Below are 27,524 nucleotides of genomic sequence, written 5' to 3' on the forward strand. Positions count from 1 at the left end.
GACAATTTATAAAATACACAAAATAAAGGGAGGAAAAATATCTGTATAAAGTCACAACTCATTTAATACAATACTTTTTAGCATATTTCCCCCTGATACTTTTCCCTGCAGATGTGCTTTTCTACTCCTCTGGGTAAATTGTTACTTTCCTCTTTATCCCTGATGATAAGACAGCAGGACATGTATCAAGATATGTACACATATCCACCCATATATAAATACACACACACACACACACACACACACACACAACTTGTCTTCCTTAGAATTCAGTGGACTCTCTCAATGAGACCTGAAATCTTTCTTTAGTTACAGGAATTTTTCAGCTATCATTTGAGGGGAAAAAAAATTTCCTCTTTCCACTCTCCTTTCCCTCTTCTGGAACTCCTTCTAGGTGGACGCTAACATTGACCCTCCTGAATCTGTTCTCAGTGGCTCCTAATTTTTATTTCACACTGTCCATCCCTTTCACTCCTTGTGTTCAGGCAACACGGGGCCTCATTCCTTCTTCCTATGTGTGTAGCCTACCATTTAGCAAATTTCAGTTTTTATTTTAACAATAGCTCCCCACCGCTGCCCCCAAGCCTTTTACTGGTGCTTTTTCACTAGTGCCTTGCCCACTTCAGTAATTTAATAACCTCCCTTGCCCCTTGAAGGATCCAAATCATGTGTTCTTACTTTAAAGTTCCGTTCTGATTGCCTTATTAATTGTTTTGTCAAGTTTGAGTTCTTCACTTCCTTGATTTGAGGGCTCTTCAAATGTTAGGCTATTCTTAATACTCTCTTTGAATGCAAAAGGCATTCTGACATGATTAATAGCACAAACCAAGTGACAGAGGCAGAAATGAATCCGATGTCCTTCTGAGCCAGTTTGACAAAGCTGGGTCCTGCAGGGAGGCCATCGGGGAAACTCAGCGGCTCTTCAGAGAACAAGAAGCAAAACGTGGGACAGTGGGGGTGGGAGAGGAAACCCCAGGCCTGAATCAGACAGTCACAAAATAAAACACACTTCCGAAAATTAAACGCCCCAACTCACCTCTCTAATAGGCATGCCCAGAAAAATGAGTCTGGTTGATTATTCATTAATGGTAATCAGTATTATGGCACCAGGACTGCAGATACAAAATTTTCCACAAAGAAACCCCTAGGAAAGAAAGCACACTCACCCAGCCCAGAGATGTTTATTGCTTTCACGGATTTCTTCATTTTGTAAAGAACCATCCGGTCCACGTCCAAAGCCTAAAATACAGAGAACGTATTAATTAAAACGTGTTTGAGCTTAGATCTCAGCTACAGAGGGCAGTCCGGTGAAGGCCCCTCAGGGGCTGCCTCTGTGGATAAATGCTCAGGCGGTGGGAATGAAGACAGGGCAGGTAGTCACCGCCTCAACCACCCGAAGGACCCAAGCTGCCTCCGCCCACACTGCCCGCGGACATTAGCCTTCTGCAGAGAAGGAGGTCGACCTGGACCAACTCCCCTTCCACCAACACCCCCTCCCTGTGAATCAGCAAGGCCCGGGGACGTGCCAGCGCACCAGGGCCTGCCCCCAAATGGTCAAACAGACACACTTGGGTATTAAATCATCACCTTACAGGCCAGCTACCACACAGTAGGAGTATACAGCACTTACACACCCAGCGCATAATAAGTGGTCAAACATTTGTTCGATGACTAACCAAACCTGGAGATTTAATCACAGCTCTGCTTCCACAGAAGATGAGGGGCAAACTTTCCTTTTGACCCCAGTGAAACACCACAGAAGAGCAACGGGTGTCACTTTTAGTTGCTGTGACGTGAGGGACGAGCACTGGTAAACAGGGACAGTGACACCAATCACAGGGTATTTGCAAATGAAACGAAGACCTGCAGGGAAGCCCCCAGCCCAATATCTGATACACAGGAGTTACTCAATAAAGTACTTACTACTCATTGTGAGTTTGAGCATAAAATAGTGCAATGACCTGTCATGTTAAACAGAGCACACCATCTCAGAGAAAGATTCTGGACTTCTGGGCGTCCTAAATCACCTTCTGAATCCACTTTCAATACCAGCTTGGTAAGTCCTAGTTCCAATGCAACAATGACTGCTCTTATCTTGTTAAATGCTAAAAACGGATATGATTGATGCTGACAGTTTTGAACAGAAAAATGATCACAAAGGCACCAGATATTTGACAAAGTGGTTAAAATACAAAGAGCTGTTATTAATAAAAAAGCACCATTACCCTCCTAATGCTCTCCTCCGAGGGCAAGCATTTGTTCAGCTCTGTAGCCCCAGTACCAGCAGAGAGCCTGGCAGAGAACAGGACTGAAAACACAGCTCAGGAAACGACCATGGGACTAGGAAGACCAACAAGGGCCCAAATGCAGGAACAGTGTCCCTGCTGAGCCCAGAGACAATGGGCAGCTACTGACGGCTTCTTACTCTTAGCAGGAGGGAGGAGAAGGGCACACAGGCCCCAGTGAGAACAACGGATCTGGGCAGGCAGGAAGTGGATACGGGGAAAGGCTACTCAAACATGAGGGACCCAGTGGGGACACACAGTGGGGAGCCACCTGGGGCTCGAGGCAGGGCAGCAAACATGCCGGAAACGTCAGTGAGTGCCCATCAGGACCTACTCTGCCACTCTTACCCGGGTCTCAACTCTCCAGGCACTGGTACCACCATCGATGATGGACCAATCTTCTGTCCACAAGGGTTCGGCTCAATTGTGCTGGGGAAATGGGAACCAGGGGTAGTCAGTATTTCAGCGTGGAAGAGATCGCAGAGAAAATATGCTTTATCACACGGCTGAACTCTGACAAATTCCCTCCCGCGTTATACTGTGGGACACACCCTGCCCTGACCATTTACTGCACAAAGTCTTGTAAAAATATGCCACTATATGGAAATTCTACCCTTGTCATTAAAGGGACAAGCTGTTTCCTGAACTCACCAGGGAGTGGCTACGCAGTAACTGGCTTTCCTACAGTCTATTAAGAAGAGCTTGGAAGCAAAGTTGAAGCGAGTGGTAGAGGTAATTTTTAATTAAAATGACAAGAGAAAAAAGCAATTATTTCCCCACTCAAAAACACACCCTTTGTTATAGTGCGTACTCACAGATAATTAAGATTAAACTTGGTCAGAAGAAGTTAAAAAGATTAAGACTGAGTGCTGGAAAAAGTCTCTGTCAATTACACATAAAAACAGCACTGGAATGTTAGAACAACAAAAACATAACAAAAGCTGAGAGTCTCAAGGAACCAACAGTTTCTACCAGTTAGGCTGAGACTTGTAACCAGATCGGGAGCTCACCCATACCCCGCCCACTCCACACTCTACCCAAGCTTCAGAGAAGGGAAAAAAGCTGCAATTGTAACCAGAGTTCATTTGGAAAAACTATAAACAGGCCAAAATCTAATAGACAATACAGCCCAAAGTAGGAACTAAGCCGCAGCCAAGTCTGGCCAAACCTCATTAACTCTGAGGAGCGAGACTACAGCTGACCTTTCATTTACAAAGAAAATTTCAGAGAGTGAATTTATCATAGGGATGTGTCTTGGATACTTCAGAGGAAAATAAACAACTGTTTTCAACCACTTTCAAAGTGTCTCTCTGGATCCCCTACACTGTTTTATTAATAGCCACAGTTCTTATTTATCTCCTCCGAGTCCCCGCTGCCCGGGCGTGGCTATGCTCGGGGACGCGTGCAGCGTGGGAAAGGACAGCTCCGGGGTGGGGAGCGGGGTGCTCACACTTCTTCTTCTCAGACCCGTGCTGTCCAGGACAGCAGCCGCTGGCCACAGAGGAATGTCTAGAGTAAAATTTAAATGTAATAAAATTTAAAAGTCGGCTCCTCATGTCTTGCTACCTTTCTCAAGAGTGCTGGCCCCATCCCACGCGCTGCTTCCAGGCGTGCTGCCTTTAGGCTTCTCCTCTGTACCTGCAGGCCCCTCTGGGGGCCATCCCTGAGGGTTGTCCCATAAGACACTGGCAGCATCTGGGAGTCCTTGCCCTCCTCCTTCCGTGGGCTTGGCACAAACGTCACTGTGTGACACATCTGTCTTCCTTGGGAGGGCTGACTTAGTCTTTGTTCCAAGGGCCCTACAGGGACCGCCATCCTGGTGCGGAAGCACCTATGTCCTGATGCTGGAATGTGGAACCAAACCCACAGTCTGTCTGAGATAAGCCTGGAGCATCCAGGGTCCACAAGCCACATCCCGCCCTCGGCCTGCTTTTACGCGGCCGTGAGCTAAGGATCTGTACAGATGAAACTTCCCAGTCCACATAATCACGAGGAATTCTGACTCTGATCCAGCTAAGAGAAGCGTCATATCCCCAGAAGAACCCCACCCCCCATCAGCAGACCTGCATCACCAAACATCACGCTCCACTGTTACTGTCCTTAGTTTGATTTTCATTAATAGAATTTTTTGTGGAAATTTATTTCCTCTTATTTTATAAGTATATACATAGCAACCTCAATTGTGTCTCTAGGCCCAGAAAGCCTAAAATATTTACTATCTAGACCTTTGCACACAGTGTACTGACCCCTGACCTGCAGATCCACACAGATGTTTCCCCAGCACCGTCAGCGAGCCCCTGCTCCTCCTGCCCTGACCTGAAGGCATTCGCTGGAGCCAGCAGCACAAGGCCAGCTTGGTCCCCAGCTCCCTACGGTCACAATTTGAGCCAGCAGGGGTGGGAAGGGGCTGGCTTACTCTTGGAACCCAGAGATGCTGCCCTGGAGGGGATGAGAGGACAGCGACCCATAAGCCTCCCTGATTCAGACCACATTCCAGGCCTGTCCCGTCTCATCGCCCCCCATTCCTTTCATGAAAGGCCAACTGGAGAAGAAGGAATGGTATATTTGAAGGACAGTGGACCAAATAACAAAACAAAAGAATGCCCAGACCCGTGTCCCAAGGACAGCTTTGCCAAGAGTCATACAGACGTTTAGACAGTGGTTTTGCCTCATCGCGCATTTGACTTAACCTTGAAATAACAGAGAACGTTAATGACAGTGTCCAGTATTTCCAGAAGCCTTTGGAAAGCAGGGAAATGCACCATGGCCTGCAGGCTCAGTGGAAAGCGAGAGCAATAACGGATCTACCTCCTCCGGGGAGTAAAGCAGAGGCCTGGAGAAGAGCAGGTGTCGTGGAGAATTAAGATCAGATACCCAGGCTAAATAACAGCGGTGTGAAACGCGAGCGTGAGGACAAACAAGAAGGACACACTCTGCATCACCTAATAAAATCCACGTTACTCACAGCATGCACCCGTCTGCACCGGAAGAGACGCACCAGGATGTTTACGACACGCTTCAGAACAGCTGAAAACTGGACAAACCCAAATTCCTGTCGGTGGTGAAATGGACGAACTGTCGTGTATTCACATAACAGAATGTCACACAGCAATGGAAACGAACAAACTTTACCTACTCAGGACACAAATGAAATTTCACAAAAATGTTCATTTAAATGAGCAAAAGTGAGTATGCAATGTAATGCCACAAAAATTCAAAAAATAGGCAGAATTAGATTATGTTTAAGGATTTAATTATGTTTATGTTTACAGATATAAATATTGCAAAGAAAAAATGAGAAAGATCCCCAAATGTCCAACCTAAAGAGTAACCACGAAAACTACGGTGCACTCACACAGAGTGCAGACAGTTGTCGCTGACTGAAGCCGACTGGATCCCACTACGTGGAAACTTTAAGTGGAAAAAGAACACAGGCTATGCACAAATGCCCACATCAAGAAAAGAGAACCTTGAGGCTTGTAAAGTTGAAGACCCAAGTACCCACGGGCACTTCTCAGACCCCTCCCTGGGGACGTCAGCCCCCAACACAGGCCTTACTAGATCACTATTTTAGAGAAACAGAAACAGATGATGTGAACTCCAGCTTTATAAAAATGCTTTTACATCCTGATTTTTACTGGGGGAAGGGAGGGAAGCTTCTGGGAGATCCGGGGGAGTCGAAAAGGGAAAGGCGAAATTTGGCAAAACAGCTACAACCCACCAGAAGCAAAGAAAGGCACTCCCAGTGTTCCCAGCCCCAGTGCCCTGTTCCCGGGGAGACACAGGGGCAGGAGGGCCCGGCCTGGGTCCCTCTGACACATCCCATGGCGCGTTACTTGAGCTCTGCTCCCTGGACTGAAAAAAGCTCAGACACGAGGCAGGAAACGGTTACCTCAGGAGAATAATCACAGACAAAATGGGCATTATACCAGAAGATGCTAACTCACCGCTGCAGGAAGCGGGAGGGAGGGGTGAGGGCGCCGCAGCGGACTAGGCACCCACAGGCCAGGCGATGCAGAAGCTGGAGAAGAGGCTGGGAAGGCGACCTCCACTCGGGAGCAAGGTCAGCCTTCCACATGTGTCCCAGTCCCACAAGACAATGTAATCACAAGACAGGCTGATTTCCCCAGGAAACAGGGATCAAGCCACATGAACTTCACTTCAGTAACATAAACAGCGGAGCAGGGACTTGATTGAGATGGCTGTTTTCTTCCCGAGCTCCCCACGCGGACGAGGAAAACCAAGGGAGACTTCTCTGCCGGGGGCTCTAGGTCTGCTGGAGACATCACGACCCTGAGCCACTCGGGGGGCTCTGTCCGCTCCGCTCACCCCTCGCAGCATACTGGCTCCACCACTCCAAACAGGCCCTCGGCAGAGGCCTTTCTGCTGGCAACTGGCTGCCACATTTGTGTTCTGTGTGTTCTTTCAAAAAGTACCTCTTGTAACTGTGACCTGAGGCTTTAAGCAGTACCTGCGTTGAAAATGGGAGAACCCATCATTCCACTCAAGTCCCCTAATTCCCTCCTAACACCCACATCTCTAGCTCCGCGACGTCACCTACAGGAAGATGCCAGAAAGGAAAGAGCCCAACAGAACGCGGTCTCAACTCTGGGCCCTCAGCGCTGTCCTTTTGGAGAACAGTGCGGAAATTGAAAACCACTCGTTTTAGAACCAGGCAGACATGGTTCCAGGCCAGGATCCACTAACCAGCAGCACAGGTTCAGAAAAATTACTTCACCTCCCTGACTTCGGTTTCTTCACCTGGAAACCGGGAGCAGTAATGCCTGCTTCACAAACAAGGTCATCGGTGTGGACAGGACCTGGAGCGCTCACTGCAGGCCCCCAGTACCCCACAGCCGTTACGACGGTGCCTCTGGTCCTCAGAGGGGCTCCGGCTACCCTGCACCTCCCACCAGGGACGGCGGCTGGTCAGAAAGCCCACCACCCCTGTACTGTCCCAATCAACGGGATACATACGTGTTTTCAGATCTGACAATGGCCATGATAATGAGGGGGGAAAAGTCTAAGAAAAAACATCTTTGTAGCTCACGCCAGTCTTTCACTTCTACTGCCACAGATTTTTCCCCATCAACATTTAAATTCTTCAAAACTTTTCCTGGTATGTCTCTGACTCACTAAACGGATGACAGAGCAAAGACCGGGGGGTGTCCTGGGCCAACTCAGCAGAGGGGTCACTCGTCCCCTGACTTTACCACTCAGAAGAGGAGTGTGGAGCCCCAAGTCGGAGCTGCGAGGGGAGTGGAGGGCAGCCTGGCTCCCAGGGGCAGGAGGGGAGCTCAGCGGGCTTCTGCGGCCGCCTCCTCCAAAGTTCAGGACATCATCTCCCTTACACCCTGGTCCCTGTGCTTCCTCTAAGCTGGTCCAGGGGCGCGGGCACCCCCGCCCAGACCACCTGTATAAGTAGCCCGGTGTTTCAGACCCTTCCCCAGGGCTGGGGGAGGCATGGACGAAGGTGGTGGGTGGGGTCGCCACCATCTGCATCTGTCCAGGTGACACAACCTACTCTTGGGCTTTCCAAGGGGAAGATCAGACAGACGACCGCCGTCCTGCCGTGTCTGGATCTTCCATTTCCCGGTTCCTGTTTTCCATCCCACAGACTCGGCACCCTGCTCTGCGATGGAGTGGGAAGTAGGGAGGAGGGAAGCTGAGACAGGGGAAGGGAGACAAGAGGAAGCAGGACCCAGCAGGCTTGGGGAGACTGCCGCCCACAGCACCTCCCTTGAGATGCAGCAGAGGGAGTTTCATGAGAAAAGGACAGTGAAATAAGGCCAATGCACTAACTGGGTCCCTTGTGCCCCTCCTGCTTCACCGCAAGGTGCCTGTCCTCCATCCACGCTCCCTAGCCCTCAAGGCTGCATCTCTGGGAACTAACCTCTAATTTTTCTGCAGTCCAAGTAGTGCAGTGACAGGGAAGGGGAAAGATAAACTGGGGGGGGGGGGGGCAGAGGTGCACAGGAACCATCCAGGCATTTTCCTCCCCTAGACCACACACCTGCACCCCACTTTGTCCCTGTGACCCCAGCTTATCGTGAGAGCGCCACTGGAGGAGAAAGACTATGACTTAGGACACAGACCTGGGCTTTCATTCCCACATCTCCACACACGAACGACTGGATCTGGGCCTCAGCTTCCACATCCCTAGAATGGGGCAATAGCATCTACTTGCTAAGGCAACGGAAGTTACACCACGTGGGTGAGCACTGCCCTGGCCTCTGGAAAGCATCCAGCAGCTTGGCAGGAAGAGCGGGTTGCAGGGCCGGACGAGGGAGCAGGTGAGGCTGGATGTGGGGCAAGGTGGGGAGGGCAGGGCAGGTCCCCGTCACCGAGGGGCAGCGGAAGATGGCAGGATGTACAGCCAAAGGCCAGATCAGCTCTAGGCTGGCCGGGGCAGCTCCTGAGGGTCATGAAAGGCTGTTTATTTTCAGCATCTGGGGATGTGAGCATTTCTCCCCAAGGAAGGGCTTCAGACCATTCGTTTTACTTTCTTTGTTCTCCATCCAAAGAAAAGAAATGCAAAACCCCAGCTAACAGAACAAGAGGGAGAGCAGGGGACCAGATCCCGCAATCCAGGGAGAGGCCCCCTCCTGCCTGCACCCTGGGGGCTGCCAGGCAGACCCCGGGGACCATCCTCATCTGTCCCGCCAGCAGGACACGACGCCCGCTGCACACTGCAGTCCCCCGGGAACCCCAAATGCAGAGTCCTAGAAACAGATGCTGCACTTAATGGTGCTGCTTGCTTAGCCTGAAGGGTGAAGAGGAGAGAGAGACACAAAGACGAAGATGTATGACATGAGTAAAGATATTCTACGTTTCTCAGACCAGAACGCTACTTGCTTTGAAGCCACTGTGCAGAGTATTTACTATCCCTCAAAAAAGCAAAAATACAAATTATTTACTATTCCTCAAGAAACCCGAGGAAGTTGCAAGAGGGCACAGACAAGAAGGCAGCTCCTCCAGGTGCTGCTGGTTCAAGCCACACAGCCCAGGCTTCTAGGAAGGTTTACACTTATTACAGTGACCCGAACAACGGATCGTGCAAATGAAGGGGTGAGCATGGTGGCAGGGAGAGGGCACCATCCGGCTCTGTCACCTACTCATATGGTGGCCCTGCTTCTCCTCCGAAGTTCCAGATGTAAAATTCTATGAAACCACTGTCTTGAAGACAGTTTGCATGTCAGCCAGCTTTCCTAAAGAGGGATGACAACTGTACTCAAATACATGTGATGCAGATTAATTTTCCAGGAATTCTGCCTGAGAGTCTCAATAGAATCAATTAATGACTAGCTATTAATACTGCGAATAATCAACCCTATTCCACATGTAAAAACAAGTATTTGGTAATGGCAAAAAGTGACTTTTAACTAAAAATTCCACATTTCCCTGGCTTGGACTTCTCAAAATAGACAGGAAGAAATGTAAATTGTATGTCAGTACAACTTAATGGAAGGTCAACATGCAAACACGAAAACATCAGCAGTCGTACTGGGGGTACCAGCAGTGACAGGTCTCTCACATCTGCATAGCACTTTGAACACAATGTGCTTTTACACATATTACAGCTGGTGGGCCTCAAACTCAGGTAATGTTACTGTAACAAAGCAGAGGCGAAGGCTCAGAAAGGTGAGGTTATTTTTCCAAGGCCACAGAGGTAATGATAAAACCAAAATGCCACCTTTGTAATTTTCTTTCAGTTAAAAAAAAAATACTTTTTTAAAATTCTTTTTTATGGCCGAGTAGTATTCCATTGTATAAACACACCATGATTTCTTTATCCAGTCACTTGTTGATGGACATTTAGGTTGTTTCCATGTTTTGGCTACTGTGAATAGTGCTGCTATGAACACTGGGGTGCATGTATCATAAAATAATGCCATTTTTAGCAACATGGATCGACCTGGAGATTGTCATTTTAAGTGAAGTAAATCATAAAGAGAAAGAAAAATACCATGTGATATCACTCATATGTGGAAATCTAAAAAAAAAGAAAAAAGAAGACACTAATGAACTCATCTATAAAACAGAAGCAGACTCACAGACATAGTAAACAATCTTATGGTTACCGGGGAGAAATGGGGTTGGGAGGGATAAATTCGTGAGTTCAACATTCACAAACATTAACTGCTATATGTAAAAATAGAGAAAAAACAAATTTCTTTTGTATAGCACAGGGAACTATATTCAACATTTTGTAATAACCTTTAATGAAAAAGAATATGAAAACAAATATATATTTTATACATATATAACTGGTACATTATGCTGTACATTAGAGATTGACATATTGTGACTATACTTCAATTAAAAAAATAAAATAAATAAAAATAAACAAGTTTATTCTGTATAGCATAGGGAATAATATTCAGTATCTTGTAGTAACCTACAATGAAAAATATGAAAACGAATATATGTATGTATATGTATGACTGAAACATTATACTGTACACCAGAAACTGACACAACTTTGTAAACTGACTATACTTCAATTTAAAAAAAAACTTTCACATTATCTTAGCCTGTTGTTCTTTCTGACATAATGTGCTGTTTCCTTAGTCTCTTCAAGGTATACGACTATTTATTCCAGGGAATAAAGCCAGGCCTATCAGCTCCTTCAGGTCGGGACCCCCTGATTTCTTGTCTCCGAATCTCCACCGCCAGCACAGTGCCTGGCACCTGCAAATGCTCCATGAACAAGGAATGAACGAAGCCACACCCATCTTCTCTAGTTTACACCCAACAACATGGTGGCAGGTCATCCAGGAAAGAATTCTCGCGGAAGGCAACCACAGTCACATCCTGAAGAAAGCAGCAAGTCATTAGAAGGCGGAGGAGCCCCCAGCAGGGAGATCGCAGTCACACAAGCAGGGCCTGGCAGGACAAATGGCTAAGGGACAGTCACCAAGTGCCCCATTCATTTGGTCAGTGGCTTTTGAAACATAATTCCTCTGTATAAAGTGGATTTAAAAGACATCTTACTGGAATACAAATTGTTCAAATATGTAACATCACATAAAAAGAATCAGCAAAACCCATGAGGCTGTGTTCATTCACTTGAAATGGGCCCCGTGGCTGCCAGCAGCCCGTACGTGCACGTCGGTACTCTTTCAGTCACAGCAAGACGGAGAAGACTCCGATTTGCACGTATAAATAGAAACAGATGGTCAAAGACATTACTTTTGAAAACAGCCCAAGATACTCTTTATTTAAACTAATTCAAAGCTTTGAAATAAAAAGAAGTTTGTTTCAAGTCTCTACCACGGACAGCATCTCGTATCTCCCTGCAGTCCTTAGCTCAAATACATTATACAGCAAGCACCTAAATCGTGCAGTAACGCTAAGGGCCATGTGAACAGCACATGGCGTCATGTGTGGAACACTGATTTCTTCTACAACCGACTGCAAAATGACGTTTAACCGAAGGAGGGACACGCACAGACACATGCTAACATCAGCCTTCCACATCTTGGTGACCATGCTGCTGTGCTCATTTTTTGTCTTGATCACCCCAAAGCCATGCTTAACACATAGTTGGCACTCAATAAATATTGATTAAATGAATTGTGCTGCCAAGATAACAAGATAACCTGCTTTCAGGGGGCCCTAGAATGGCTCTTTTCCTCCTGCCGTCTCTGCAAAGCTGTCTGATCTGTCAACGTGCCATTGATTAAGAAGGCAGTAGACCTGCCATGGTCGTTCTACAGATCCTGGTCCACACACACCCCTTCATCAAAACAGGACGTTAGAAACGACCTCACCGCAGAGCTCCATCCCTGGAGCAACGCCAGCTCCTAAGAAGTACCCCTCAACACTCAACATGCTCCTCACCAACCGGCACACAAGTAAGTGAAACTGCAGCCCCTCGGTGCACTCTTCCCAGGAGTCCAGAGTGTTCCAGGTGTATCACCTCACTGCCAGGAGATGCAAAATTAAAGTGTAAATCTTGGCTTTTCAAAACTTTTAGACAATTGTTGTAAATATTAAATATAAAACCAGTAGAGACTATGCAGAAACCCTGCAGAACTTTAGGGCTCCCCACATCAGTTCTGCCCCTAATTCCCTTCATAATCTTGGGAAAGTCTCACCATCTCTGTAAAACTGGGAGGGGTGAATCCCATTATTTCTAAAGGCACCAGGTGGAACTACCCATGACCATGAACATATAAACCAGAGCGCCTCTGCTTTAACCTCCAGTGTTCACTGACATCAAATTAACTTAATATTCTCGTAACAAGATGATGTGAGGCCACCTCTTCAGAACTCCACAGGATGTCTGTCCCTGCAATTCAACAAGGCTGGTGTCCCAGTGTTCCCTTCCCCTCCTCCCACGGGTACTGAGTCCCAGCACTCTCCAGCTGGGATGGAGAAAGACGAAAAATCAGGTGAGGTATCGCATTTCTAGTCAAGTACAACACGCAGGTTACCTTCAGTCATGAAACATACGAATGGACGCTGGGGAAGAGTGGTTCTGCTGCGAACCTCTCCATCTCTCCACATCCTGCGTGCCCAGACCCCTGCAGCAACCGACCCAGCCGGAGCTTCAGCGCCACTGGGAGGACAGGGTCCCCAGGGCCTGTGACCCCAGGAGCACAGAAGGTGGAAGTCGGTCTCCACCTCGCCCAGTTCTCAGGACCTCAGAGACCTGGTGAGAAACCACAGGGCCCATGCCCGTTCACAGAAGAAAGCCCTGTAAAGGGACGGCGAGGGCTCCCCACGATCTGACCCCTTCCTCCTTCTGTCTCTAACTTCACTATCCCTTTACCAACCCTCCACACTCCGCTCCTAGCAGACAACTGTTCCCGGAAGAAGCTGCAGGTTCTCATGTTCGTGTGTTCTGGCTGCTCCTTTGCGTGGAGGGCCTTCCCCCCCAGAGCCCTCAGCATCCACCCAGATGCCACCTCCTCTGTGAGGCCTTCCCATTCCCTCTGTGCTCCCAAAGTCCCCCGATCCTACCTCTTTGAGAAAACCCGCTTTACTCTGCCTTGTTTTATCGTTCATTGGTGGAAACTATCTTCCCCGCTAGATACCAGGTTCCTTGAGGGTAAGGCCTGCGTCTCTATTTCTATTTCTGACCCTATGATGCTGGGCTCAGTGCTTGGCTCGCAGGTGATCCGTGACAGCTGCATCTAAGTTCATCTCTATGGCCCCTCTCACCTCCAGCAGCTACTGTTTGAGTCAATGAGCCAGATTAACAGGAAGAGACGTAATGTCTCAGCGGTCGAGAGATGGTCCCTCCATCCTGGCTCTGATTTATGATTCCTGAGCGCCACAGCCCCCTTCCCATTCCTCTCTTAGGCACTTACTGCTTTCAGCTGCGTCTGATGGCTACTGGTGGACTCAGTTTAAACGAAAACCCACCACACTGTGTTCTCCTGGAGGGGCCAGGCAACATGCCCCACATCCCTTTATACCTGCTGTGGAATGGGAAACCACATGACGCATTTCAAGGCTCGTTAGCTGATTAAAGGCCCAGGCCTCAATCGCTGAACGGGGCCCCGGGTCTGACGTCCCCAGATCGCACGTGGCACCAGGCGTCGCCAGAGCTCCGGGGTCCTAGAGGCGACGGTGCAATGAGCTGGCTTTGTACTTCTTGTTCTTCCCCAGTGCCAGCACAAAGTCTGTGGTCACACAGCACCAGCTGAATTATGAGCAACAATTACCACGTGTGCAGCATACCTTACAGACTACAGAACGCTCCTCTACAAACCTTAAATGCCCACTTTGTGACAGGCAGCACACTCAATGCTGAGAATGAACACGGAGTTTCTGCCCCAAGGAGGTCATGTGTACCATTGCAGCTTCCTAACAACCCTAGGAGGCAGTTAGGGTAGGTATTACTTCCCTCATCTTGCAGATGGTGAGACTGAGGCTCAAGAGATTAAGTAAACTTTCCAAGTAAGACAAATGTACGGATGGGAAACAATGTAAACTCGGATGAGACCCCAACTCCTGGTCTCCCTTCACCACGTGCAGCTTGACCTGCCTGCGCGCTTTTCAGAGACCCTGAGCAGAACCAGACCAAACAAAAACCCAGAAGGCTGGCAGAGTTGGTTCCAGGGCCACCCTCTCTGACCGGGGTCCTTGGGCATCCCCTGCAGGCCCCCAAGGAGGCCCCACCCTCCTCTGAAGGAGCAGCCCAGCCAACTCGGCTCAGCCAACGTGGGGAGGCCGGCAGCAGGGCTCCCGCCTGAGCGCCAGGACACAAGCCTGCATCCCACACGCTCCGGGATGCTCCGCCCCAGCCTCACGAGGCCTCCCGCCTCCTGTGCTCCACAGCTCCACCTGTGCTGCTCCATCCTGTGAAGGCCCCACACACGGTCCCTGTGACACCTGTCACTTCCCTCCCTGGAATTATCCACCCCCTCTCAGCAAGGTACTTCCCAAGGACACTCCTGGCAGGCTCCTAGGGGAGTGTTTGTGGCAGACACGGCATCCCCTCAAATCACTCCCCATCTGAGTCCAAGGCAAGTCCAAATATGTGGTTCAGTTTATAAGTATGAAACCCTTCAGACACCACAATCATCACAGAAATGAAAACTGCTATTTGAGGGAAGCTGTGCCACCCACTTTGGAGACACGTGGGCAGACGGGGCAGACAGACAGCAGGGGAAGGGACAGGGTTAAGCCACAGACCCTGGTGTACAGACCGAGGTCATGCTAAGTTCACACCACATTTAAGGTCCTCTCAGGATGGAATTTTGAGACCAAAGCCTCACAGCTGAAGAACAAGGCATTAGGCTCCATCAGCTGTAAAGAGGGAAGAAACCTTGGTTACGCAGACACCCAAGGGCTAGCCTGGCTCCACCACTAACTGGCTATGTGGCCTTGGCCAAGTGACAACCTCTGGCCCATCACAGAACTCACAGCTGCTGTCCACAGGAATGCTAAAGTGAAGTTTCTTCCAGACCTAAATTCTAGGCGTTTTAAGATTCTACGCACATGGGGTGGGGAGATTACGAAAGTCAAAGGACAGCATCATTTAATGCAAACCCCGTCCTCTGGATTTGGGGATGGAGAGAATTCTCGGTGACAGATGAATGCAAGGGCCAGCCTCAGTCAACGACAATACTGAGCCCCGGACAGAGTGGACAACAGCAGCAGTGACCACTCTGGTAAAAATCTGGAGATACTAAAATCCATGATCAGAACAGGGCCCTGGGCCACAAAGAACTTATAATCTAACCAAAACATACAATCTACATGTCAAATGGTCTGAGGAAACTGACCAGGTAACTGACTGGTAGATAGGAGGGGATGTTACTGCCGGAAACAGAATAAACTCCCACACCCACCAAGGGCCCGAATCTGATGCCTCCGGCCAGTGTCTCACTGATTCTCCTGGTGACCCTCTGAGCTAGGCGGCATTTTCCTGGTTTCATAGGTTAAGAAACTAAGGCTCAAACAGCTAACTCTCACTGGGTCACCGAGCAAGTAGGTGGCAGAAATCAACAAGATTCACACCCTGGACCGTGACCTCACAGCCTGTGGTCTAACACCTTCCTCATATTTGAAAAATTAAATTGACTATCTGGAGGGAAAAATGGTACCAAAATACCAAAGGTTTTTTTTTTTTTTAACTGTCCTGTTTTCTTAAATAAGAGACCAGAGTACGATTTTGCCTTAATATTCAGGATTACTGGGAGCACCAAAGACTGCCTCGCTTGTACCACTCTGGATGGTCAGCCCGGGAGGCAGGACCCTGGCCACCAGGCTACACGGCCCTACTCTGCTGGGCTCGATTCTCTCTGCCTCCGGCTGCTCCTCCTCCCTATCAGCCACCTTCCCTTTCACCCACCATCCAGCCTGGACTCCAGGGCAGCAGAACCAGGGCTCCTTCTGTTGACTTCCGGTTCCTGGACGTGCTCCAGATGGCAAAGGTAGCTAAGTGCCTGACCTCTAGATAAGTGGAGCGTAATTATGCTGAAGAGCTGAGGGCACATCATAAAAGGTTGTAAGAGTGGGTGTGTGGAGGGGAGCGGGGAACGGAGCCACACAGTGACAGTTTCCTGAATCAGCCAAGTTTAGCACCAGATTTTAAACCTAAGAGACACGATGTGTACAGTAAGGAGGAGGGAGATCATGTAAAGACAGGAACTGCTAGAATGGGCAAAAAATACTAGTAACAGCACCCCTTCACTGAACTCCTGCTCTATGCCTGGCACTGGTCCGCATGCTCTCCGAACACAGGTTCATTTAAGTAGTGACTCCCAAATTTCACAATGAGGAAGCTGAGAACCAGACCGAGCTTCTAAGACCAAAGACAACATGAGCCGGTAAGCAGCTGAGGTGAGATCTGAACCCTGGAACCCCAACGCCAATGCCCATCCACATGCCTTCACTGCACCACGTTCCCTTAAAAACTCTTCTTACAGAAGCAGCCAGCAAACACACAGAGGCACTCAAATCAAAAAGCCAAACTATGGACAGGAAGCAGCACATGAGGTCATGAGGTTGATGAGGCCAATATCCCATCAGGCAGGCAAATGGCTAAACCATCAGCTGGTGCAGAGTGGACCATCTAAGACTCCCCGTCTGGGGCATCCGGTGATTTGGAACCGTTCCAAGATGGTGCCTCTCTGGAAAAGGGCAAGGCAGTCTCCCTAATCGAGGGGCAGAGAGTTCAATCTCATCAAAATTTCCAGCTGCTGCCTCAATACCAGATCCGTGCAGCTTGTGCCATCAAAACTCATGAACAGACAAACGGCTGTCAGACAGAAGATCCTTCTCAATTAAAAATACCACAAGATGACTCTTCCGCACACACTGGACTCAGGCTTGTGTGGAAGCCATTAACTTCCCAGGGACAAGCCTTTCCCACGCTGAGGCACCATCATGGGCTAAATGATCTGGATGTAAAGATACAGATCAAGAGCATTAAGGACAGGAAAGCAAGAAAGGCATCCTGTACTAACGGTTAATGGATTGAAGACATTTTGCAGTTTTGTAAAAAAAATTCTAGACCCAGGATGAAACCTTACACACAGTTAAAAGATGAAAACGTTCACACAGTTCTGCTCGGTAGTAGATGGGTTACTGAAAAGACACACGCACATCAGGAGGTGGTTAGGTCTGCCTGTCTCAACCGTGTAGGGAGTCTGGGTCTGAAGACACTTCACAGAGAATCCTATCCAATTTTTCACTCATAAATGTAAAGAGTTGTTCAAAGTCAGGAGTTTACCAGCGGCAGGTCCAAGGCCCTCAAACCAGATCTCCTGGCACCCAATCTAGAGCTTCTTCCTGGCCCGACACCACCCTCCTGTCCGTTTATTAAATTTAAATAATCACCCCCTCTGTATTCTAGTTTTTAAAGTTTTGACTAGCCAGTAACCAAAGGTGGGGCTCACCCTTCTTGCATTTGAGCCCCAACGACCACCACAACAATATACTGACTGGTTGAGAACCAGCCATATCCCAGGCTCTGCTCTGGGCACTCGGGAGCCAGAGCCACACAAAACAAAACAAAGTCTCTGTTCCCTCAGAGTGCCCAGGGTCATTCCAGTGGAGACAGGAGACAGCCCAGAGTGTCAGACAGTGATGAGCTGGGGGGCAAAGCAGGAGGAGGATGAAGTCCCCAGGACAGGCAGGGGCGCCTGTGTCCTCTGTTCCCAGCTCTGCCACCAGCTTCCCGCAGGCGCTCAGTGAGTATTCTCTGACTGAGGGACACACGGAGAGTGAAGAGTGGAGCTCCTTCCGACAGAGAAGTCAGGAAGCTGAGATATTTGAGCAACATGTGCAAAAAGACTCAGAGACTGTGTGTTACAGGAGGTAACTGCCATCACTTCAAGAAATGACCAAAAATAACTGTATGACTAATCGTTCAGGGCTTGTTTTTACAGAACGCTGCACACTTAGCACAGTGAATGGCCGAGGAAGTACAGAATAAACTGGCCCTGCAGTCCGGCTCCGGTCCAGCAGCCCCACCCCGGCCCCAGGTGTCTCCAGTGCCTTCGAGGAGAAGGAGCAGCAACGTGGCACCCACACCACAGTCACCAAAGGAGCTAGAAAACGTCCTCCCCAACAAAGGGAGCACTAGCCTTTCTCAGACCAGAGGCTCTTGCCTGGGAGGATTCCTACGCTTTGTATGAAAAGCAGGCACAGTTCCTGGAATCTCTAATAATAACGATAATATTATTATTACCACCTTGTACTGAATCCTGACCACAGGCTGCATGTTAAATGTAGGAGGCATTTAACTCGAATTCTTACATCTGATCCTTCCTACAATCTGCAGAGTGGGAAACAAAGTAAACCCGCCACAGGCCACACTACCAATAAGAGGTAAAAGTGACATCTCAACCCAGGCCTCTGTGACTCATGCCTTTACCTTCTGTGTCACAGTAGGTGGTCACTGAATGCTGGTGAGATGCATATGAACTCAAGCACCACTGTGTCGCCCAGTGAAAAAACAGCTTGTATCTGCAGAAAGCCTAAATAACCAAGTCTAAGCCATGCTTTTCACGATGCCTTACAAAGGACCGTGTGAAAATGTTTCCCTTCAAGTCACACATTCCAATTAAACTGTAAATAAATACACATTAAATCTATCTCCTGCTCTTTGTATAAACACTAAAGGGTGCCTGGTAAAGATTCAGGGCACAGTCACTAAGCACCGTGACTGCAGCATCGCCTGGGAGCCCCAGTTAGTGGCTCCAGCCTCCAGCCACACAAAGATCAGAGCCACTAAGGCCAGAGAGCTTAATGTGAAACACACCTCAGTCAGTGTGCTGTCAAGTTCTTCCCATGAGTGTAAACCACGTCACATAATCCAAGCTGGGAGCTAGAAATGTGTTCTCAGAAAGGGTTCTCTGTTCAATTCCCATCATAAAACCCTAGAACTTTATTCCAGGATTTTATAGAGCCCTGTCTGCCTGTGTAGTTTAACATTTACTTGATATCCCAAGATCAAGCTTTTTAACTTAATCCTAATCTTAATGGTTTGTTAAAGCCACAATAGCTTCAAACCCCTTTAATGATGAGTTTACTATAAAAGTAATTTTTCCACTAATTCCCAGAAGTAAACTTCATGTACATACTTCATAAAAACTAACACACACGTACCACCTCTCCTTCCGGGGAACAAATTTTGCTGGCTATTTTTAACCACACTATTTCCTAATTACTTCTATTTGTCCCTTACAATTAGCCTGTGAGCCCCAGAAGGTCCACATTTATAGAATTCTCAGCAACAAGCATAGTATACAATCAAATTGCTTGATGGGTACACGAACAAGTGAGTGAGAGAATGAATGAATGTATGAATGAATGAATGAATGAATGAATGAATACCAGAGTAACCTAGCTATACAGTCATTCTGCCTCTAGTTAGTCTAGGTTAAAATAAAACAAGCTTTAGCTTCTCTAAGTGGACTCTACCTCCCTGAAAAATATAGAATGGTTTTGACTTTCCACCTAACTAGATCTTGAAAGTATGTTAATTAAAATTCATCTGCATGACACAGTAAGCAGATGCCTTTAAACCAAATATCATTCTAACAGTTCCTTCTCTGATTTAGTCACATCTTCCATCTGAGTTCCTATACCCACCGTGATTATAATTTATGAACAAAAATGTGCATTATAAAATTTTTTCAAGACTCCCTGGGGTAAAACATTCCTGTTGCTGGAAACGAAGTACAATCCTTTGTAAATCCATACGCCTTCTCTCTGTAACTCCTAAAAGCCATCATTCAGGATAGGCCAAAATAAAGACAAGACACAAGGCTGCTTCCGCATCTTTTATGAACAAAAATTTGTTTTTCCGCTACTGGGCCTCAGTTATATCCAAGTAGCTAATGCTCACCAAGGTCTCATACCTAATTTTCTGAACGTATGTAACAGTCAAACCTGACAATCAGGACACAAAAGCTGCTTCCCCAGTATCATGCTGCCCCAAAGAGGGCAATTTTCCGCCATAAAAAAAAGTAGGAAAAGTTGGAGCAGAAAAGGAAACAGAAAAAAAGGGATAAAACAGTGATCAGCCATGGATTCTCCCCTTAAATCTATCCTGGAATTACCAGGAGGCACAGGCCTTTGGATCCCCTCCTTCTAAAAGGGATGGAGCCGCCAGCCACCCTCCTCACAGGCTTCAGAAAGAAGCCACACTCTGTTCCAAAACAAGATGTTTGTTTCGGGCCAGGCTGAAAGCACACCAAGCACCCATTGCCACCAGGCTGGACACGGCTGCTGGGACTGCTCACAGCTGGCAGCAGCCAGTCTCCCAAAGGCTGATCCTCCCAGAAGTAAAGCCTTATAAAAGCAGACCTCCAGAGGTGACTATAAAACCTCGTGCACTCATTCAACATTCACCCTGTACGCCCCATGTGCTGGCACGGGGCTGGGTGCTGACGTCTCAGCGGCTCCCATGGTTCAGGCCAGATGAGATTTTATCTGTAAACCACCAGAGCTGCTCATCACAGTTCAAACAGAACGCCCATCACTGGGCAGAGAAATAAAGTTTCACTCCAGCATAGAACACAGACCTCTAGCCTCACTTCCAAGACCAGAAACACACACACACACACACACACACTGTACACCTGTGACATATACACTGTATCTTCATCTCCTTTTTTCGTATGAGGAAACCCCAGCTAAAAAAGATTAACCACTTCGCCCAGAAGTAGGGCACTACCAAACAGCAGAATCAGGCTTGAAATTCACACTTGTCTGCCCAGTAACAGTCCTAATATGCTGCCCTAAACATTAAACGTATCTGGACCTGAGCACATGCAGCCAGGGACTCCTCTACCTGCTGGCCCTTCGCCCTCTTTTCGCCCGATGAATTCAGCCTTTGAGGCCCAGATCCTTCCTTTCTCTCTTTTCCCTTTCCTGATTCAGCACAGTGTCTGCCATGAAGTGGGTGCTTAATGAATGCTGGCTGAGCTAGAAATACGTGTGTCCCCAACAGGAAAACGATGGGACATTTTGCTGTTGTTGCTGCTGAGGCGTGAGTATTTACTTAAACGAATCAATTTCGTTTTCATGGATGTATGCAAATATTCAACTCCAACTATGTTTAAGAAGCTCACAGTCACACTGTAGCTTAACAGACACAGTGGCAACAAGCAATGGCTTCCCAGAAAACCTTTCACTGAAAACGATTAGACAAATAAAGAATTAATGTTTTACATGCCTCACAGTGCAACCCAAATTCTACAACATCTTTGCTTAAAGTTGATAAAATATCTTCCTGGACATACGCTGAATTAAGAGCTCAGTTAATGTCAGGTGAAACGGAATTTACTCCTCTCACCTTCCAAGAAGAAGGACCTCAACCTCCTCATTTGTAAAATGAAGGAAAGGGTATCTACGCCCTGGGGTCGTCATGAGAATTAAGAGGTCGTATTAGACTAGTGCCTGGCACAGAATAAAGGCTACAGAAAGGTTTGTTGTTACTCTTTCCCACACACATGGCTTCGTGCTACCCAACATACACTGAAAGAGGAAAAAGGTTAACAGAGTTAAACAGGGCAGACCCCACAGGAGTGACTATTTGTGTAGAGTAACCACTGTCAATAACTGAATGGACTACACGATTACAAAGTGCAGCTAATCCTCAAGTCCCAATATGATGACATGAAGTCTGTGCGTACCCTACACAGAAGGCTTCCATAGCAAAGGGTGGTCACAGCATTAAAAACGGAATGTAATTCACCACATTAGCAAGCTGAAAAAGGAAAACCATATGGTCATTTCAATTGAAGCAGGAAAAGCATCTGACAAAACTAAACACCCATTCATGTTGGAAAACACTCAGCAAACTAGAAACAGAAGAGAACCCGGTAGAGGCTTAGAGAAAACACCTACAGCTACGACCATCATATCCGACAGGGAAAGACTGAGTGCCTCCCCCTTCGGATCAGGAACCAAGCAAGGATGTCCACTCCCCCAACGACTGCGTGACATGGTACTAGACAGTGTCCAGGCATGCAATATAGCAAGAAAACAGATGGGGAAGGAACGAGGCAAAACTTGTTATTCACAGATGACATGATCATCTATGTAGAAAACGCTAAGGAATGTACCAAAAAGCTACCAGAACCACCAATAAATTAGTTTAAAGCAGGAGGAAACTTTCAGGGGTGACAGAAGGGTTTTACATCGTAATTGTGGTGGTGATTACATGACTGAGTATTTGTCACAGTTCATCGAATTGGCCGATTTTATTATATGTAAATTACACTACAGTAAAACTGACCACAACAGGAAATACTTGGCCGCTCCCAGCCCCAGGCAGCCGCCCTCCGCCCCACGCAAGCACGGCGCTGGTCTCAGAAGACCTGCAATGCTCCAAGTGCTGTGGTTTCCCCGTCTCCAGGGGGAATTTCTGACTTGTAAATCAGAAAAGGCCCTTGAAAAAGACATCTCAAGTAACACAGGGATAAAACAATTTCCATACAGGGTCGGACAAAGTGGTCAGGATTCCACCACCCCATGAGACACAGCTTTACAAGGTGAATGCAGCTGCGGCCAGCAAAGCTGTGCACAGAGGACACTTGTCCACAGAGACCCGGAACAGCAGACCCGAAATGATCACATCTCGAGGGGGCCCCCAGTCTAGTTCTCTGGTGTCACAGATGAGGAAATCGAGGCTCTAAAAACAAGGAGTGCCTTGCCTGAGAGAACACAGCAGTTTCTACCAAAGATCAGAAGATGAGTTGTTTGTTTGTTTGTTTGTTTTTAAAAAAGGAACAACTACATAGCAGCACTATGTAATCTAAATTTGTAGTCTGTGTGCACAGTTAATGAACTGGTCTGTAAGAGGGCTCGCTAAGCAGTCCGTCAGGCAACAATACTGGCAAGCACTGGAACCTGGATACAAACCCAGCATCAGAGGCGAGAGCCGTCTGCTCACCACCTCCCTGAACCACCTCCTAACTGTGGGAGAGAGAAAACCGCAGAAAGCACACAAGACACCCACGCAAGACGCTGTCCGAGCTACGCACCTGCAGGCAGAACCGCACACGTGGGACCACAAATAAGACACGGATGCCACTCACCCTTAACTTCTTTGCCGTGCTGCGCACTTTTATTTTGGAAAAGGTGTAAGACTACTTTAAACTCTACCTGACCACCCATTGCTTTTCCTCAAGACAACCACTGCCCAGATCGAAGGCAGAATCCTGAGAGCCTACTGTGCGCTATGTGCTTTTTACCAGCAGAGCAAGACTGGTCCCTATCTTTCCTGTTGGCTCAGAACCCAGCCTTTCAATCACACACCTGACAGATCAGATACTTCCTAAAGTGCAGAAGGAAGGAGAATCTTCCCGATCTTTCCAAAGATATCAAATGTGTTTTTATCTAAAATTTGCAATGTAAGTGAGAAAGGTCTCAATCCAGCTTCAAGACTTGAGGCATTGTTAAAACTTCTCCATTTTCACTTACATTTGAAAACCAAAAGCCGGAAAGTGACACTGACCATGAAAGCATGTACAAAACAGGGATTTTCCTCTTTTTTTTTCAAGCTTCAACCCACGTAAGCCAGAAACTTGGGTATTTTCCTGGATTCCCACACCTTCCTCAGTCCTCACAGCCAAGAGTCACTGAGACTTGTCCCTCCTGCCCATTTCTCCAAGTTGGTCCTTCCTCTCCACCCCGTGGCTCCTGCCCAGGCTCAGACCTCATCCTCTCCTACCTGAACTCTTTCACAGCCTCTCCTGGTCTGTCTGCCCGTCTCCCCACTTCCAGCCTCAGAGGGATCTTTCTGACTCAGAACATGCTGTGTCCCTTCCTTTGGCTTAGAAGCCTCCCACAGCTCCCACCACGAACAGGATAAAGCCTAGCTTCCTCAGCTTGAGGCAGAACTTTAAGAGAGAAACTGGAAGTCAACAAATTCTCAGAAGCAAATGAACACCTTTTATCCAACACAGGAAAGGAAAAAGAAAGAAAAGCGAGAGGAAACAGGATTTGAATTGTGCTGGAAATAAAGTATAGTTCCAAATTTTAAAGGCAAGGCATTTCAAAAACACTAAAAAGCATTGTGTGTCTCTCGTGCACACACACAAACACAACCACCTACACACACACAATGGGTGTCATGCATCCTGTGTCTTTCGTGCACACACACACAACCACCTACATACAAAGTAATGGGTGTCATGCATCATGTGTCTCTCACACGCACACACACACACACACACACACACATGACCACGTACACACACACAATAATGGGGTCATGGGCTGCCTTTTTATGTGTTTTAATTCAGTCAATATTTAATATTGATAGAATTTTTTTAAAAAATTCCCTTTACCTCTCCAGTTGAAAGTTTTCCTATCTTTGTAGATACTGAATTAAGATTTTTAAAATACAGATAATTACAAAAGTAAATTAAATTCAAGCTCTGTATCTCATGACTAAAGCAGTTTTAATTTTATTAATCTTCGTATCATAAAAGTAAGGTATCAAAATACACCCCAAAGGAGGTTATTTGGCATTCTGCACAGCACCAGGTTAAAGGGCAGAAAAAACAATAAAGGCAGAGATGAGAATACGGCCTGAGTTTAAGAGGATGAGCATTTTAATACAACTCCTGCAAGGTCTCAGTTGACTTAGTATGTATCCGCGTGCCCTGAAATCATGACCTTCACTTCATGGCACTTGATTAAGCTTCAACTTATGAAAATTTCTAAATCATCTTCATCCTGTCCAACTTAAAAAGGAACTCAGGCCCCCCAAGACCCTCCCTCCTTTCACCAGGAGCAGCTGGGGTGCAGAGAGCGACCCCTTCACCCTCTAACCCTCCCAGTACTTGACAACCATCCAGCCCAGGGGCTCTCAGCCCAGCACTGGTGACATCAGGGCCACCCTGCGCACTGGAGGGTAGGCAGCATCCCTGGCCTCCACCCACTGGATCCCAGGAGCACCCCTTCCCCCAGCCCAAACCAAACTCATCTCTGGACCTTGCCACAGCCTCCGAGGGGGCAAAATGGCCCAGGCTGAGCAGCTCTGTCCTAGCCTCAACTGACTGCCCTCACCATTCAAGGGAGAGCGTCACTGGCCTCATCCTCCAACAAAGTTCTCGGGTACCACCACCATGGCCACCCTTCAGGCCCCAGAGCCTCGGACAAAACAGCCTGACTTGCTTTTGAAGTGTTCGTGTTGTTCTGTCTCCGGGCCCAAGCCCACAAGACGGCACCCGGTCCCGCCCACACCAGTACCCACTTCTGCGGCTGAACCACGGCTGAACCGCGGCCACCGCACCACGCGGGCCCCCTCCGCAACTCAAGTCTGGCCTCTCCTAGTTTCCTATCATCTCACGGCCTAATGCATCGAGCTTTCCAATCAGCCTGCCAAAAGGCCTCGAGCCATACAAAAGAGAGCCACTGCATGATGATTTAAAACATCCGGCCTCTGTTAGAACAAGGAAGGCCAACAATAAAAACTGACATAACAGCGATCCATGGTAAAATCAGGCCTTCCAAGGAGAGGGCCAGCGTTCCACGCTGTGTGTGCCGTCTGCCCCGAGAGGCCTCTGCTACTTCTCTGCTTCTCAAAATAATGCTCTGAGAGCAACTCTGTCCAGGGCGCCTGGCACAGACTCCATCATGGCCACCCTGGTTTGGTTCATAAGGTCATCTAACTTAGTCAGGTCCAAAACGCCAGGCCCCAGGTCTAATTTGATTAATTCCACCATTAGTCCCTCTGCAGCCACACACAGATCCCTGCCTACAACACAAGAGGGAAACTTCCCGTTGGCGTACACCAGGTCAAGGCAGTGTAACACTGCATCTGGAGAAATTCAGCTCACCAGGAGAGACGGGGACGAGGCAGGGTGGGTTTCTGGGGCAGCAGAAAAGCCTAGCCACCCCCTGCCTGCACCATTCATCACTAGGAGTACACTTCACGCCATCCTGAAATTCCTCCCTCAACACTTCCCCAAACAGGACGTGTCTGATCAGTGAGTCATGAAAAATAGGGTATTTCTAGAAATCCACTGGAAGGAAGGTGTGGGAGAAATTTTCTAAAGAGAGAGAACAAAAAGACAATGTGCAAAGCTAATTAAGCATTCACAAGGCCGGAAGTGAATGCTCCTCTGGGCTGTGACCTGGCCCCACAGTGGCTGGCCAGTCCTTCATCTCATCCCTCCCTCTGCTCAACTCAAGAGTCCAACCCACTGGACCCTGAACAAGCCCACCTTTCTGCACCTTATCCATATCTCCCACCGAGTCAAACCCTGGGCTTTGTAAGCGGTAAGAGCCCCAGTCTCTGGGTCGATCAAATGAGATGGCACCTGCTTCACAGATGGCGAGTCAGTACCTGGTGTGCCGTGCCTGCCCTCCCTTCGCCCTCCCGAAGGCGTCCCAGTGCCCCACAGGCAGTCACCTCTGCCATCAGTGCTCTGTAAGGCCCTCAGCACACGTCACTGTGCTAGTATAGCTTGTGTACCCTATTCATCTCCCTCTGCTGCACTGCAGTGGCAGCACCAGCTGCCATGAGCCCTCACCATGTGACAGCCTCTGGGCTACATGGATTTTCTCACTTGATTCTCACATCAATCCTGTACCTAGGCAGTGTCACGATCAGTTCTCCCATTTTATGGATTTAGGAAGCTTAGGCTTAGACAGCGGGAGGCAGCATGGACAGTGTCAGGATGAAAAGCACGAGCTCAAGAGTAGGAGTATCTGGGGCTGAAATTCTGGCTTTATTACTGCCTAGTTCAGTGATCATGGGAGAGTTACTTAATCTCTCTGTGTCCCAGTTTCCTCCTCTTTAAACCTAGGGATGACACTAGTACCCACCCACAGGGCTGTCATAAGGACTAAATACAGTTAACGCTTGTTAAGTGCTTAGTGCCTGCACACAGTGAGTGTTATGTGTGTGTTAAATAAAAATAAGAAAACTAGTGTATTTGCCCACCATCATACAGGCATCAACTGGTGAAATCAGTATTTGAGTCCAGGTCCAACTGCTTCAAAGCAGAGGCTCTAACTATAGCATGGGAGAAGGAGTAACAAACTCCTCACCAGAACGGACCATTTCTCATCCATCACCGCGTTCCTGCAAGGCAGAATGATCCCAGGCCACCAAGCAAGCTGCAGAAGTGCACTGTCACTAAAGGAGGGAAACTGAAGACGTCACAGAAAGGTGTCTCAGAAGAGATTACAGACACTGCAGAACTACCAGGGCCTACAAAAGAGGAAAATACAAACAGCATAAAAGCCTCTCATCATGGTAACCCTATAAGCTGGATAATCATTCTGAGCATGTTTATTTTGGAGGCC

At 48.0% G+C, this 27,524-nt stretch overlaps 1 protein-coding gene across 4 annotated transcripts in view; it reads right to left on the reverse strand.

The window, feature by feature from the left end:
- Nucleotides 1-27,524, reverse strand: part of ASAP2 (ArfGAP with SH3 domain, ankyrin repeat and PH domain 2) — a 148,489-nt gene that overhangs the window by 99,055 nt on the left and 21,910 nt on the right. For all 4 annotated transcript variants that reach the window (XM_064494745.1, XM_064494744.1, XM_064494743.1 and 1 more), the window contains exon 2: nt 1,167-1,239. In XM_064494745.1, the coding sequence (XP_064350815.1) occupies nt 1,167-1,239 (73 nt within the window). The remainder of the gene's footprint in view (nt 1-1,166; nt 1,240-27,524) is intronic.

The sequence above is a fragment of the Camelus dromedarius genome, chromosome 15 (assembly GCF_036321535.1).
Source record: "Camelus dromedarius isolate mCamDro1 chromosome 15, mCamDro1.pat, whole genome shotgun sequence".
NCBI classification, from domain to species: domain Eukaryota; kingdom Metazoa; phylum Chordata; class Mammalia; order Artiodactyla; family Camelidae; genus Camelus; species Camelus dromedarius.